The 13,152-nt window shown below is 44.0% G+C and overlaps 1 protein-coding gene across 2 annotated transcripts; it reads left to right on the top strand.

Annotated features, from left to right (window-relative positions):
- The first annotated feature begins 728 nt into the window (after positions 1-728).
- mdc1 (mediator of DNA damage checkpoint 1) lies at positions 729-12,315 on the top strand. Of its 2 annotated transcripts, XM_028580894.1 has the most exons (12): positions 729-816; positions 1,482-1,646; positions 1,769-2,365; positions 2,452-2,530; positions 2,677-3,929; positions 4,246-4,308; positions 5,004-8,164; positions 8,561-8,698; positions 9,906-10,088; positions 10,235-10,360; positions 10,870-10,980; positions 11,079-12,315. In XM_028580894.1, the coding sequence occupies exons 2-12, from the start codon at positions 1,511-1,513 to the stop codon at positions 11,280-11,282; spliced, it is 6,051 nt and encodes a 2,016-aa protein (XP_028436695.1). In that variant the 5' UTR covers positions 729-816; positions 1,482-1,510; the 3' UTR covers positions 11,283-12,315. The 2 variants fall into 2 exon arrangements, with proteins under 2 accessions (XP_028436695.1, XP_028436694.1); XM_028580893.1 differs by lacking the exon at positions 729-816 and having other exon boundaries at positions 1,210-1,646.
- Positions 12,316-13,152: the final 837 nt, after the last annotated feature.

Raw genomic sequence — 13,152 nt, 5'->3', positions numbered from 1 at the left:
TGTCATATAAACACAAGACTCTAAACTGTTGCTGGTGTCGAAGACATGGCTGGCTTAGGACAAAAATGAGCTGCTGTGCCCATATTCCTCCTGTAACACAGGCCCCAAGGTTGCTGTGTGGTAAAGTATGCAAAATATAAGCACAAAACTGAAATGATAACGGTCTTAAACTACCTTTTAACACAGGGACCCTCTTCAAGACAGGTCCTAAAAGTTTAGGTAAAGAGGCACTCACCTCAAGGCCCTTATCACAGGTTATATTACAAATGTTAAATATTGAAAAAAACATTTGTTTGGGACCCCTTGAGTTCTGGGGAGCCAGGGTTGTTGAGCCTTGCGCCAAAAAAAATAAATGTGAATATAGAAAATGAAGCAGTAGCCTCTTTGATCTGTAGAATGGAATCCCATGTTCTTATATTACATCCATGTTTGAAACCCCTGGTTATGTTACATTGTTTTAAGCCTTTATTGTTACTATTTTATTTATCTATAGTAGGCTACAGTACCAATTAACTAACAGTCTAACTCATGAAGACAGACGGACCAGTTTAGACTGGATGATACGGTATTTAAGGTATCACTTTGTGATTTGGTACCTTTAAGATACGGGTGTGCGGGAATGTTGGTCCAATCAGAAACTTTTAAAGTAGGACTAAGGTTTAAATATCCAATGGAAACAGAGTCCATTATAAGTGATTTGTACATTGGCCAATCGCTTGCAGTGGGAACGCCTCTTGTGGGCGTAGTCGATTCTTCCAGGATGTGCACGTTTTATCCGTTTACCTTATCTCCCCACACTGAGCAAAGCGTGTGAAGGTAGGAAAAGTAAATCTTTTCCCCCCCGATTATGTTTAAACAAACTCGTATTGCACCCACATTGCAAATTTACATATGAGCTAACGTTAATGTGAACAATGTTGCCATGCAGTGGGTGTATTACGGTCATGCCACTTGTTTAATCATGTAGCCTACACTTACTTCATAATTTTCAGGGTAACGTTAACGGGGTTATTTTCTTGAGAAGTAGCAGCAAATGTTTAAATTGAGAAAAGTATTTGCTACTCATTGACAATAATGGCGAAATTATACAGTGACAGTAGCTACATGCAATTGTAATGTTGACGTTTGAATTCACGTTAACGTTACCCAAACTGGCGGGTAACGTATTTTCCTTAGTTTTGTTTTTATGCTGACCGGAAGTGGGGTTGCTGTGACGTGGTTTTGATGAGATGTTCATACACGTTTAAAAAGTTGTATCAGCGTTGCTTTATGCTGTTAGTTAGCAATAATACAACAGAAAGTATAGCTGAAGAGATACTCAATAAGCTATTTAGGCTAACCCTAGCCGCACGGAGTTGCCTAGTAATATCGAACGTTAACGCTAGTTAGTTCATGCATATCAGGCTATGGCCAGTTAAAGGTAACGTTGGGGGTATTATATATGCTACGTTAACATTAATTATATCCGTGTTTCCGTGTAGCAGTCGCCCTGTATTACCCTGTGTGAGAAATGGATGCTACTCAGATGATCTGTGACTCAATCTTGGAGTCAGATGAGGAAGAAAATGAAGAGGAGAATAAAAATAAGAGGGGACGACCATTGGCTAAACTGTGCATCTTAAAAAATGAGCACATCCCTGAAACAGGTGAGTGGCTTATTGTTGCTGTTATTACACCTATGGTTTGTTGATTTATGCACAGTCTGCCTAACTTGCATGAACAGGTCTTGTCTGTGTATTTCTTCTGATGGACATTCTCTGTCACCCAGAGTTCCCACTCTTCTTGGGAGATAATGTGCTGGGCCGTGACCCCAATACCTGCACCCTGCCTTTGCTAGCACCCTCGATATCCAAGCAGCACGCTACCATCTGCGTCTCTGTCTACAGGAGAAGAGGTTGTCACAGTGAAGTGGATGTAGAGGCTTTGGTTTGGGACCTAGGGAGCATGAATGGGACCCACAAGGGCCGCTTAAAGCTGACTCCTAATGTGCGCTATGCCCTCAGTGAACATGACAGTTTGGTGGTGGCAGACATCCCTTGTCAGTATGTCAGCTGTGCTGTAGACACAGTCCCTTCTCAAGGGGACATGAGGACTCCTGTAAACAGAAATTCAGGGGTTAAGGCCCCGTTGCCAGATGCCTCAGGAGAAAAGGGAGGTGACACAATCACAGGGAGCAAGACATGTGTCAACGGAGGTACAAAAACTAGGGTGTCATCACCTGATCAGGAGGACACAAGGAAGACTCCTGTCAGAACCAGTTGCCTGTCCTTTGAGCAAACTCCAACCCAGCCACAGGGGACCCTGGTCCCAGAATCTGGCTCAGACTCAGACGGAGAAAGAGGAGACAGGAGGCGCAAGGCTCTGGGTATGTAAATAATGTAAATATGTATAAAAATGAAGCCCTGTTTTTTTTTTTTATCTGATGTTTTACGTGTTTGTTATCTTTTACAGTGTCTGATTCTGACTCCTATAAATCAAGTCCCACATGTTCAACATTACGGAGTCCCCCAAACAAAATCGTGCCTGAAAGGTATATTAGCAACATCTTACTTTGGGCTTTTTTAAATAAGTATATGTATAACACAGACTAATCCCTTCAAGTATATGCTGCTATACAATTTATTCCTTCACTTCTGAATTATAATGCTTGTGCGTTTTCTTTTCACTGTTTTACAGTGAGGATGAAAGTCCCATCACACCGTCCTCCTCCACTAAAAATAGGCCTTACAGACATGTCAGCTTCAGCAAGGAGAAGACAGACTTAGATGTGGGGCGACAGCAGGCGATGAAAAAAAAGGCACTTGCGGTTGTGGATGACAGTGAAGAGGAGGAAGAAAGGGAAGAAGAAAGAGCAGCACTCGGAGGGAGAAAGTCTGAGGAAAGTGGACAGCATGTGCCAGTGAAACAGGAAAGCAATGTCAGTCTTACAGGAAAAGATGAATTGCCTGTATCCACACCATCAATCTTCACAGATGCGATCCCTGCATTTCACATGGACAGTGACACTGATATAGAGGGAGAGGAGGTAGGAGTGGCCTCTGTGGGTCCTGTGACCATGAATACAAACCAACAAGCTGATCAGCCACCAGACACAGCCCAGCTTCACATGGACAGTGATACAGATGTCGATGAAGATGATTATGCCTCAGACAAAGTTCCCAAATCTGTGCCTTCCTCTGCTGACCACACCAACCCTCCTCATGTAATTTCAGTTATTCAGCCAGAGGGAATCACTATGGACAGTGACACCGATGTGGATGATGACTATGCTCCTGTGTCAGACACTGCCACAAAAGCAAAACCCACGTCAATTCAGAGCACATACACAGCTGACTCTGCTCCTTCAACGCAGCTCAAAGATTTCCACCTAGACAGTGACACAGATGTTGACGAGGAAGAAGAAAAGAAACGTGGAACAAATAATACATGCTCTAAAATAGATGAAACTCCCACTAGATTAGATATCATGCCACTTGGCCCTGAATCCACCCCTCCTGCGCCTCACAGCCTGCATCCAGACAGCGACACAGATGATGAAGCTATTCCTGCCCCTTCCATCAGTGAGCCCTCGGTGGTGTCTGCTGTCACAGAATCATGTGCCGCTGCAGACGCAGGAGCTGATTTAGGTATTTTGTCTGATAACGACACAGACGTGGAAGAGGGCTCTCCTCTGCTCTCTCTACCTGTTGCTGTCCCAGCCTTGTCAGTGGGTCCTGGTACCACATCAGAAGCTCTTCATTCAGAGTCGGAAGCAGACACCGATGTTAATCCAGACGACCTCAGAGTGGACAGTGACACAGATGTGGAAGATGAGAAGGTGGATTTTGGAGAGGCCTGTGAGGGCCAGATTCCTAGCTTGCCCAGAGAAAATACACCTGGGTTTCTGGTTCCTCTTAAGCAGAACTGCTCCACTCCTATACAGGTGTCAGGTAAACAGTCAATCAGTCTTCAAATGAGAACCTAAAGATGAAGCTAAAGATGATCTTTTATTATTGTTTCAGCTGGCAATCATTTTCTCAATTTATTGTTTAGATTCTCCAAATAATCAATGAAGGGAACGTAGATTTTATTCTACTTTTAAGTGATCCATTTAAAGTAGATCTCTTTCTCAATTTGAAGACGCGCCATATCCTCCTTGAGTCACTGTATACATTGTTTGGGATTTTAACATATTTATTAACATGACATATAAGGGTGTTTAAATTGCCTTTTCATTTTGTTATTTTCTCTTTGGGATGGTTTCAGAAGGAGAAGTGGAAGACATGGAGACTCAGGCTTTCCTGAGTCCCTCCACAGGTCCATTTAGAGGTGAGTAAATAGCTTTTGATAGTAATGCTTAGTCAAATTACTCCTCATTTCCACAGCATGCGTAACGGCTGCGGACCGGCTCCGCTGCGTGCTCCGCCGTCCGTCAATACCCACCAGGTCCGGATTTGTTGTGGAACGGCTGCGGCCGTGACTGACAGCTGTAGTCACGAGGACCCACAAGTTCTTGCGAATTCACGTAGAATAGAACCACAAAACCAACAACAGTTAGTTTCCATCCAGAGAACTAGAGGGGAAACGACTCTGTGCTGTGTTTTCAAGGTGTAGTGCAGGGAAATATGATCCGCCGTGAGCACGCTGTATTTTATTTTGAAAATTAACAGGATATTTATTTTGTTTCTGTGTTCGACTTCCTGTCCCGCACTATCTGCCGTGTGCTGAATTGCTGCGGAGCTCTCCGGCGTCCGGCAAAAATAGAAGCTCTGCGTATCTGCTGCGGACTGACGGAACTGGGACGGAGTCGGGACGCAGATGTTCTGCAGTCAGTGGAAATACACACACTGACTAATGGAAACCTAATGACTCCGTCGACGTTCCGGAGACGTTCCGCATCCAGTGGAAATTGCCGGTTACACATAATGTTGTGCCTGTTTCTAAGACTAGACAGTGGGTATAGCAGATGGAAAATATATTAAGACCTTGCACAATCTTTATTTTGTCTATCCCCCATCTCCCAGGTGCGGTAGCCCCTGCTATAAGACCTTTACCATTGTCTACTGTCTCAGACAGCCAGGAGGATGAGGAATTTGTCGTGGCTGAGACGCAGTCCTTCGTTCTTCAGACCAGAGACTGCCAGGCCAACCGTCCAGAGGACCACACCATGGACCCCACCCAAGATTTCGGCCTTGACTCTTCTGGTGATGATCAAGGCGAACAGTCCAGCAGAGGAGGGTCTTTGCAGCTGGGATTGTCTGACAGCAACCACCTGCAGGCTCAGGATCAGGCCCAAGCTCTAGCAATGGAGAGCACCCAAGCTTTTGTCTCTGTGGTGGGGGGTGTGAATCTGGAAGATACCCAAGAATATGCAGCCATCTCAAATGCAGACAGAACCTCCATGCAGAATGATTTAAATCTGGAGGCTACGCAGGCCTATGGAGAGACTGAGGAACCTGCCCGATGTTCAGTCATGTCTGTTAAAGAAGGTCAGTTAGATTTGGCCCTAGAAGCAACACAGGCATATCTTTTAGAGCCCTCCAGTGATTCAGGGGATGAAACCGATGAAGATGAAAGAAAAAACACTGCTACTGCTGAGACTCAGGCTTTCGACTTTCCTACTTCATCTACTCTCGCCATGGCTAAAACCCAACCAATGTCTGCCTTTGAGGAGGAGAGTTTGGATAACGAAAATCCTATTTCCTCTGTACTAGAAGTTAAGCCCACACCACATAATGGAACAGATGAGAGGGAAGAACATGGGGAGGCAGCTCAACCTCAGAAGAGCCACCTCAGTGAAGCTCTGTCTCTAGCTGAAACTCAGCCAATGCGTATAAGTGAGGATGAAGAAAGTGATGATGAGGACTTGATTCCAGGTCCACGAATAAGAAAAGCAAAGCCACTGCAGCTTGGAGAGGAGCAGACACAAACTCTCCCAAACTCTGAGCTCTCTGCTATTGAAACTCAGCCCATGGGTACATGCGACAGTGAGCAAAGTGATGAAGAAGACTCAAGTCCAGGTCCTAGAAAAAGACCAGCAAGGCCACAGCAAATTCAAGAAGAGGAGACACAACCGCTCACTAATTCTGAGTCCTCCACTGTTGAAACTCAGCCCTTGGAAACAAAAACGGGTCTGCAGCCTCAAAGGGGAAAGGGGAGACAATCTGAAGCTGGAACCAGTGGCACCACTATTAGAGGTACACGAGGGACGAGGGCAAGATTAAGAAAAGCGGAGGAGCAGGCAGAATGTTCCGAACTTCCCAAGAGACAGACACGAGGGAAGAATAAAGCTTTGCCAACTACCAGAGGAAGGAGAGGAAAAGCAAGGCCTGATGAGGAGGAGAGTGAGGAAGAGGAGGAGGTAGTGCAGGCTAAAGGAACTGGAGGAAAAAAAACCAAGAGAGAACAGAAAGATAATGAGGATAAGGAAGAAAGGCTTGAAACAGGGAGAAACAAGCACACTGAAAAAGCCAACCTAATGAAGGAAGAAGAAGAAAGGAGGGGAGCCAAATTAGAAAGGGAAAGAAAAGAGAAGGAAGAAAAAGAAAGATCGCAGGCTATAATTGCAGAAAGGGTAAGACTTACGCAGGAGGCAGCAGAAAAAGATAGAATAGACAGGGAAAGAAAGGAACAAGAAGAAAAGAAAAAAGCTGATAAGGCACAAAAGGAAAAAGAAGAACAATTGGGCAGGGAAAGAAAGGAGAAGGAAGAAAAAGAGAGATTAGAGCGTGAAAAGGCAGAAAGAGAAGAAAAGGAGAGATTAAAACGTGAAAAGGCAGAGAGAGAAGAGAAGGAGAGATTGGAGAGGGAAAAGAAAGAGATGATAGAAAAAAGAAAGGAAGAAAAAGAAAGCTTGCAGATGGCAAAGAGGGAACAAGAAGAGAGACTTGAGAGGGAGAGGATGGAACAAGAACACCAGGCAAGACTGGAGAGGGAAGCAACGGAAAGGGAAGAACGAGAAAGATTGGCGAAAGAAAAAGAGCAAGAAGAAAACAAGCCCAAAACACCCACAAGAAGTCGAAGAGCAGCCAGAACAACTGCTGCCCCGTGTACAACCGAGCCGGAACAAGACTCAACCGTATCAGCCAATGATGATGTCCCAGCGAGGAGAACCAGATCACGCTCTAACTCCTCTAACTCTGTCAGCTCAGAGAGGTCTGCTTCAAGTGCAAACACCCAGGGGAGCAGGGGGAGAGGCCGAGGCCGAGGAGCAAAGAGGACCAGTGGGCCACCCCAGGCAGCCATCGTCCGAAGCAGCAGCAGTAGAAGGAGGACGGTGGCTGCAGAGGCAACACGAGTAACAAGTAATGAGGTTTCTCCTCAGGGAGTCCGCTCTAGGTCCAACTCCACCAGCTCCCTCAACTCAGAGATTTCCAGCTGCAGCATGAGCTCTCAGGGCAGAGGAAGAGGAGGCATGCAGCGTGGAAGAGGCAGGAAAACAGAAGCAGAGCCACACTCCATCCCTCCTGTCAATAGTCAGAGTGAACCGAATTTGGCTCCCAAACCTACAGCCAGGGGCAGGAAGAGCAGGAAAGCAGAGGAATCCTCTGAGGTTCCCCATGAGGATGAAAATGAGAAGGCAGACTCTCAGCAGGCTAGTACCACAAGAGGGCGACGGCGAGCCAATGAAAACCACTCTGAACCTGCTGCTGCAGATGAGCAAGGCCCTTCTAATCAGGAGGAGAGATGTGCCAGTGAAGATTCACCTCCGCCTAAAAGGAATGTCAGAGGCAGAGGCCAAAAAGCGATCAAGAGCGAGACTGTGGAGGCACCAGTAGCTTCTGCAATCAGTGATGGAGATGAGGCTAAAGACAAAAGAAAAGGAAGAAAAAGAGAGTTGCAGGCGAATAAAGAAGAGGATTCCAGCAGTAGCTCCAAAGTGTTCAAAGGGAAGGAGAAAGCCCAAGCACCAGAGGCAGCAGAGGAAGAAGCAAATGGTGAAACAAAAGATGACATTCCAGTCCAAGCTAAAAGAAGAGGTAGAGCATCCAGCACTCAAGCGAAGAAAAACGCAAAAGATTCCCCCACTGAAGGGCAGGTGAAAGAAGAGAGTGAGAAAATGGAGGAGGAGACTGTTGAGAGGAGAGGCAAAGGTCGGCCATCAATGGTCCAGAAAAAGAAGAAAGAGGAGCAGGGAGAAAGTGGAACATCTGTTGAACAGGATCCACATGTGGAGGCATCAGAGGTGACTTAATCACTTTTAAACATGCATTAGACATTTTAAGGTTTTAGAAGTTGATTGAGACAAAAATACATTAGGGCTGAAACATAAATTGTCCTTGAAAAGGAAGGCTTTTACCTTGGCCAGTCAACCATCATAATGTATTGCAATCAACATCAGGGACTATCTACCTCTCTCCAACCCTCTCAGAAACAAGAGTAGTCTGACCTGCTCTGCATCACCATTAATACACTAATGAATTAAGTGGTTTAGTGCTCACACAGTCACTTCCTACTCTAACGTTTGTGATCTTTGCTTTCTTTACTGCTCTTATTCTCATCATTCTCCTTGTTATGTTTCATGCTTTGTCCTTGTCGGGTTGTCCTTGGCTCCCCTCCCCCTTTCTCTCCCATTTAACAGCCCCAGACTCCAGCCAGCAGTGGATCCCGGAAGCGACAGGCTCCTGTGGACTCCTCACCTGTGGCAAAGACCCCTCGCTCCTCCTCTGCATCCCTGGCAGCTAGTGGTCGATTACGAGCTGCCAGCCAGGACTACAAGGTTTTTATATGTCTTTGTACACGGGGTCATATTTGTCCAAAAGATGATGCACTAGAAAGTAATTTGGCCGTAATGAGAAACACTGTTTAAGGGTGCGTTCACACCGATGGAGATTAGAGCAATTCAGTCAAACTTTATAGAATTTAAAGGAACACGCCGACTTATTGAGACTTTAGCTTATTCACAGTATCCCCCAGAGTTAGACAAGTCCATACATACCCTTCTCATCTCCGTGCGTGTTGTAAGCTCTGTCTGTCAGCGCTAGCTAAGCCTAGCACAGATCCTGGAGGTAACCGGTTCCAACTAGCCTACTGCTCCGAATAAGTGACAAAATAACGCCAACATTTTCCTATTAACATGTTGTGATTTGTGTAGTCACAGCGTTTACAAATAACAAGGTCACATGAGACACAGCCGTCTTCTAACCATATAAAAACTGGGAACTATATTCTCAGAAAGGCGAAGAACTGCTACTTGGGCGGAGTGATTTGCTCGCAGCACCTGAAGCCCTGTGGTGAGGAGCAGAGAGTTCGCCTGGAGTTCACTCAGAGTTGGAGTAATAGAGTCAACAATTACTACATAGTAAAAGCATAGTGACCTTGTTATTTGTACACCCTGTGACTATACAAATCACAACATGTAAACAGGAACATGTTGGCGTTATTTTGTCACTTATTGAGAGCAGTAGGCTAGTTGGAACCGGTTACCTCCAGGGTCTGTGCTAGGCTTTGCTAGCGCTGGGGGCGTCAGACAGAGTTACAGCACGCACGGAGATGAGAAGGGTATGTATTGACTTGTCTAACTCTGGGGGGTTACGGTGAATAAGCTAAAGTCCCAATAAGTCAGCATGTTCCTTTTTAAGTTAATTTTGGTTTGTTTGGGCAGTTGCTTTTGAGCCTAGGTTGCACCAAATAACGGCTCGGTTCTCCTCTAAGCACACTGTTCTGTTATCTATTAGGAGTGAGGATTTAATTTGAGCCAGCTACAGCAAATGTAACCAAAATTTATCAACCTATGATGACATGCATGACCAATGCTGTCCTTTGCTAACTTTGCAGGGACCAGAATCAGACTTGTTTTAATGCCCTCATTTTCCAAATTTTTTAATTCATAGGATGACAGATTACCAGAAATCAGTTCAATCAGCCTTGTGTGAGTTAACATGGCTTTACACCTTAACAACTCAGTGTGTCTGTCATTCTCTCAGGTGCTGTTCACCGGCGTGGTGGATGAAGTAGGGGAGAGAGTGTTGGCCCGGTTGGGAGGCAGCATGGCTAAAGGTGTGGCAGACATGAACTGTCTAGTGACTGATAAGGTGCGCAGGACTGTCAAGTTCCTGTGTGCCGTGGCTAAAGGAGTTCCCATTGTCACCACACACTGGCTGGAAAAGGTTAGTTGCTATATTAGCAGGTCAAACGGGCCCCAGAGCAGTTTTCTATCTCTGATAAATGAATGTGGAAGCATATACACAAATACAACACTCTATACAGACTCCAATAGACACTCACTGCTCTTGTTGTCTCCCCGTGTTTTTAGAGTGGTAAGGCTGGGAGCTTCCTGTCTCCTAATGCTTTCGTTGTGAAGGACCTGGAGCAGGAAAAGAAGTTCAATTTCTGCCTGCAGGAGTCTCTAAGGATTGCCAGCAGTCAGTCTCTCTTACAGGTACTCTTAACTCTGTCATGCCTTTATTTCTGTGCTTATATATATATATATATATATATATATATATTTTTTTTCTGAGGGAAATGTTGACAGAGTGGCATTGTGGCGTTTCCCTTGGCAGATGGCACGGGGTTAGCTCAGCCTCTTTGTTGTTGAACATGCCAAAATATTTTCATGAGCACAGTATTGATTGTATACCATTACACTTGTGGGAAGTGATTTGCCACTTATTGTTAATGTACTGGTTATGTTTTATTGGCACTCTGTGAGGGAAGCATGCAGTAATGGTTTCATTTCTGTTAAATATTCTTCCTAACCTGCATTGTTCAGATCAGCAGCATAGCTGCAAAGGGATAGTTGGATACCACACAGCATGCTGATGCTGGCTAAAAAATGGGGCCGGTGTACACATGTAATACAAAATTCCATTCCTAAGAGCCTTATATTGATTTCTTGTATAGACGCATGTCGTGTACTGCATCTATTGTCTTCTGTTCTTTTTCTCTTAGGGCTATGAGATCCATGTTACAAAGTCCGTGAAACCAGAGCCAGTTCATATGAAAGACATAATCTCTTGCAGTGGAGCTGCCTTTCTTCCTAAAATGCCCTCTTCTCACAAGGTACCAGACAAACTTTCTCTGTCAGATACAGTAAATTAACATTATAACATTCAATATATCTGTTATTATATATTTACTGTCGCTCTCCTCCCTCTCAGCCTCAGACTGTAGTTATTTCCTGCGAGGAGGACTGGCTGCTGTGTACCCCGGCTCTCTCTGCATCTCTCCCAGTTGTCACGGCTGAGTTTATTCTCACAGGGATCCTTCAGCAGAAAGTTGACCTTCAGACCCACACACTCTCTGCCCCTAGAAATACTCTACAGCCTGCAGGAGGCAGGGGGAGGGGCAGAAAGAAGACTTAGCACCACCAGGGTATACTGTAAAAACCTGTCGTCTGTGAAAAACTGCCACAGTGGGGTTTTTTCTATCGTTTATAGATTCCCTTTCAAATTAGAGACCGGTACAAACACTAGTGAGTCAGCTGTTCGTCTGTATGAAAGACTTGAAGAATGTATTGTAACACATTGTGGATGTATTCGCATGGGTGCAGTTTTACAGTGTTAGCTGTTTTTTTTTTGTTTTTTTTCTTCAATTTTACCTTTTGCCTTGTACATGTAAAAATTTAGTTTTTAAAGTTGCAAAAGCTAAACGCGATGTTGCTGCTGATCAGGGTGGGGATTAGAATTACCCATCAACCTTCCTTGTCCTGTCCTCATTTCATTCTCCCCTGTGCTCCACCCCTCTCTTTCTACAATGATAACAAGCAGAGCAGGAATTTACACTGCTAAATTGGCGCTACTCTCTAATGTGCTTTGGCTAAATCAGCCAGTTTGGCAGGAAACCAGAAGTGAAGTTGGAGTTGTATAATCATGTTTGGGTGGTTGAATAGTGGAACCGACAGGGGGTCTGATTTCAAATACATCGGCTGCGATGGTCAGTGGATTCAAAGAGCTTATCTCCTGTCCTGATAAGAAGTGCATAGTGCCTTTTTTTTTTTTTTTTTTACCGAGGTAATCACGAACCTACGAGTGTTTCTTCTTCCTCTGTCTCCATTAACCACCACCACCTACTCCATTAAGGCTTCATATATAGACACTTGAATGCTGATGCTGCTTTTACATCAATATCTTATGGTCATACATTTATTTATTGTTTGTCTATACATGCTGTTACAAAAGACCAGTGTACAGAACTCACATTTGGTTTCCCTCCTGACCCACAGTCCATCTTTCAACTAGCTGTATGTTTGGTGTTTTAAAGACGACTCATTAGCTTGTAACCAAGTTTGATGTTAGAACCGTCTAATAGCTAATATCTCAACGCCAAGTTTGTGTTATCATCATGAAATCTGTCAGTTTACCAATGAAAACATTAAATCTTTTCTATTATGCTTAACTATGTGTATTTATTTTTGCAACTTTATACTTATTCTGGATATTTTAGTACTTTATTATATGCTACTACTAGTATCTGTATTGTTTAGGTTTTGATGTGTGCTCAGTTGAGGAAAACCACAAGATTTGGCTCAAAGCGTTGCTGACAAACATTAAGGAAGTGGATTGAGATTTTTATTTGTTTTTAGTTTTGCCAAAATACTATTTCCGAGGTCAAGAATTAACCTTCAAATTCAAAATTGATTTGACTAATTTCAGGACTTTGGTGTCACGGTCTGGGACCTGGGACTCCTCAATGAAGAGACTCAACAATGAAGACCCTTATCTGAGGAGGATCTCTCTTTGACTTTTAACATTGCCAGATTTACTCCTCTGAAGTTCTTTAATTTGAGCATCACTGAGGCTAGAGCTTTTGGTGACAGTTTGGATTGTACTAAAGAGATGAGCATCTGGATTGTTTGTATTTTAAGATTAGATGTTGAACAGATGTTACATTTGTGGTTGAAATTTGCAGATTTGATTATTCTAGTATCTTATTGGCTAAATATCAAATTGTGATTGATTCAATCGACAAATAAGATGCTTTTGTTTTGTGGAAAATTTGGAGACAAATTATGGATATATATATATATATAATTAAAAATTATTTTGTTTGTTCAATCAGTTCTCTCACATACAGTTGTCATGAAGGATGAATTTAGCTTTAGAGACCAAAACCGTTTTTTGTACCAAGCTGTAAACATGTTTTCATATTTCTGATGGGAAGTTGGGATTTTTTGCACGATGGGGGTCTGTGGGGATTTCTCCAGGAAGCAATACATCACGGCTTTAATATAGG

The sequence above is a fragment of the Perca flavescens genome, chromosome 6, assembly GCF_004354835.1.
Source record: "Perca flavescens isolate YP-PL-M2 chromosome 6, PFLA_1.0, whole genome shotgun sequence".
In the NCBI taxonomy this organism is placed as follows: Eukaryota; Metazoa; Chordata; class Actinopteri; order Perciformes; family Percidae; genus Perca; species Perca flavescens.
This window is presented reverse-complemented; position numbering and strand designations above follow the sequence as displayed.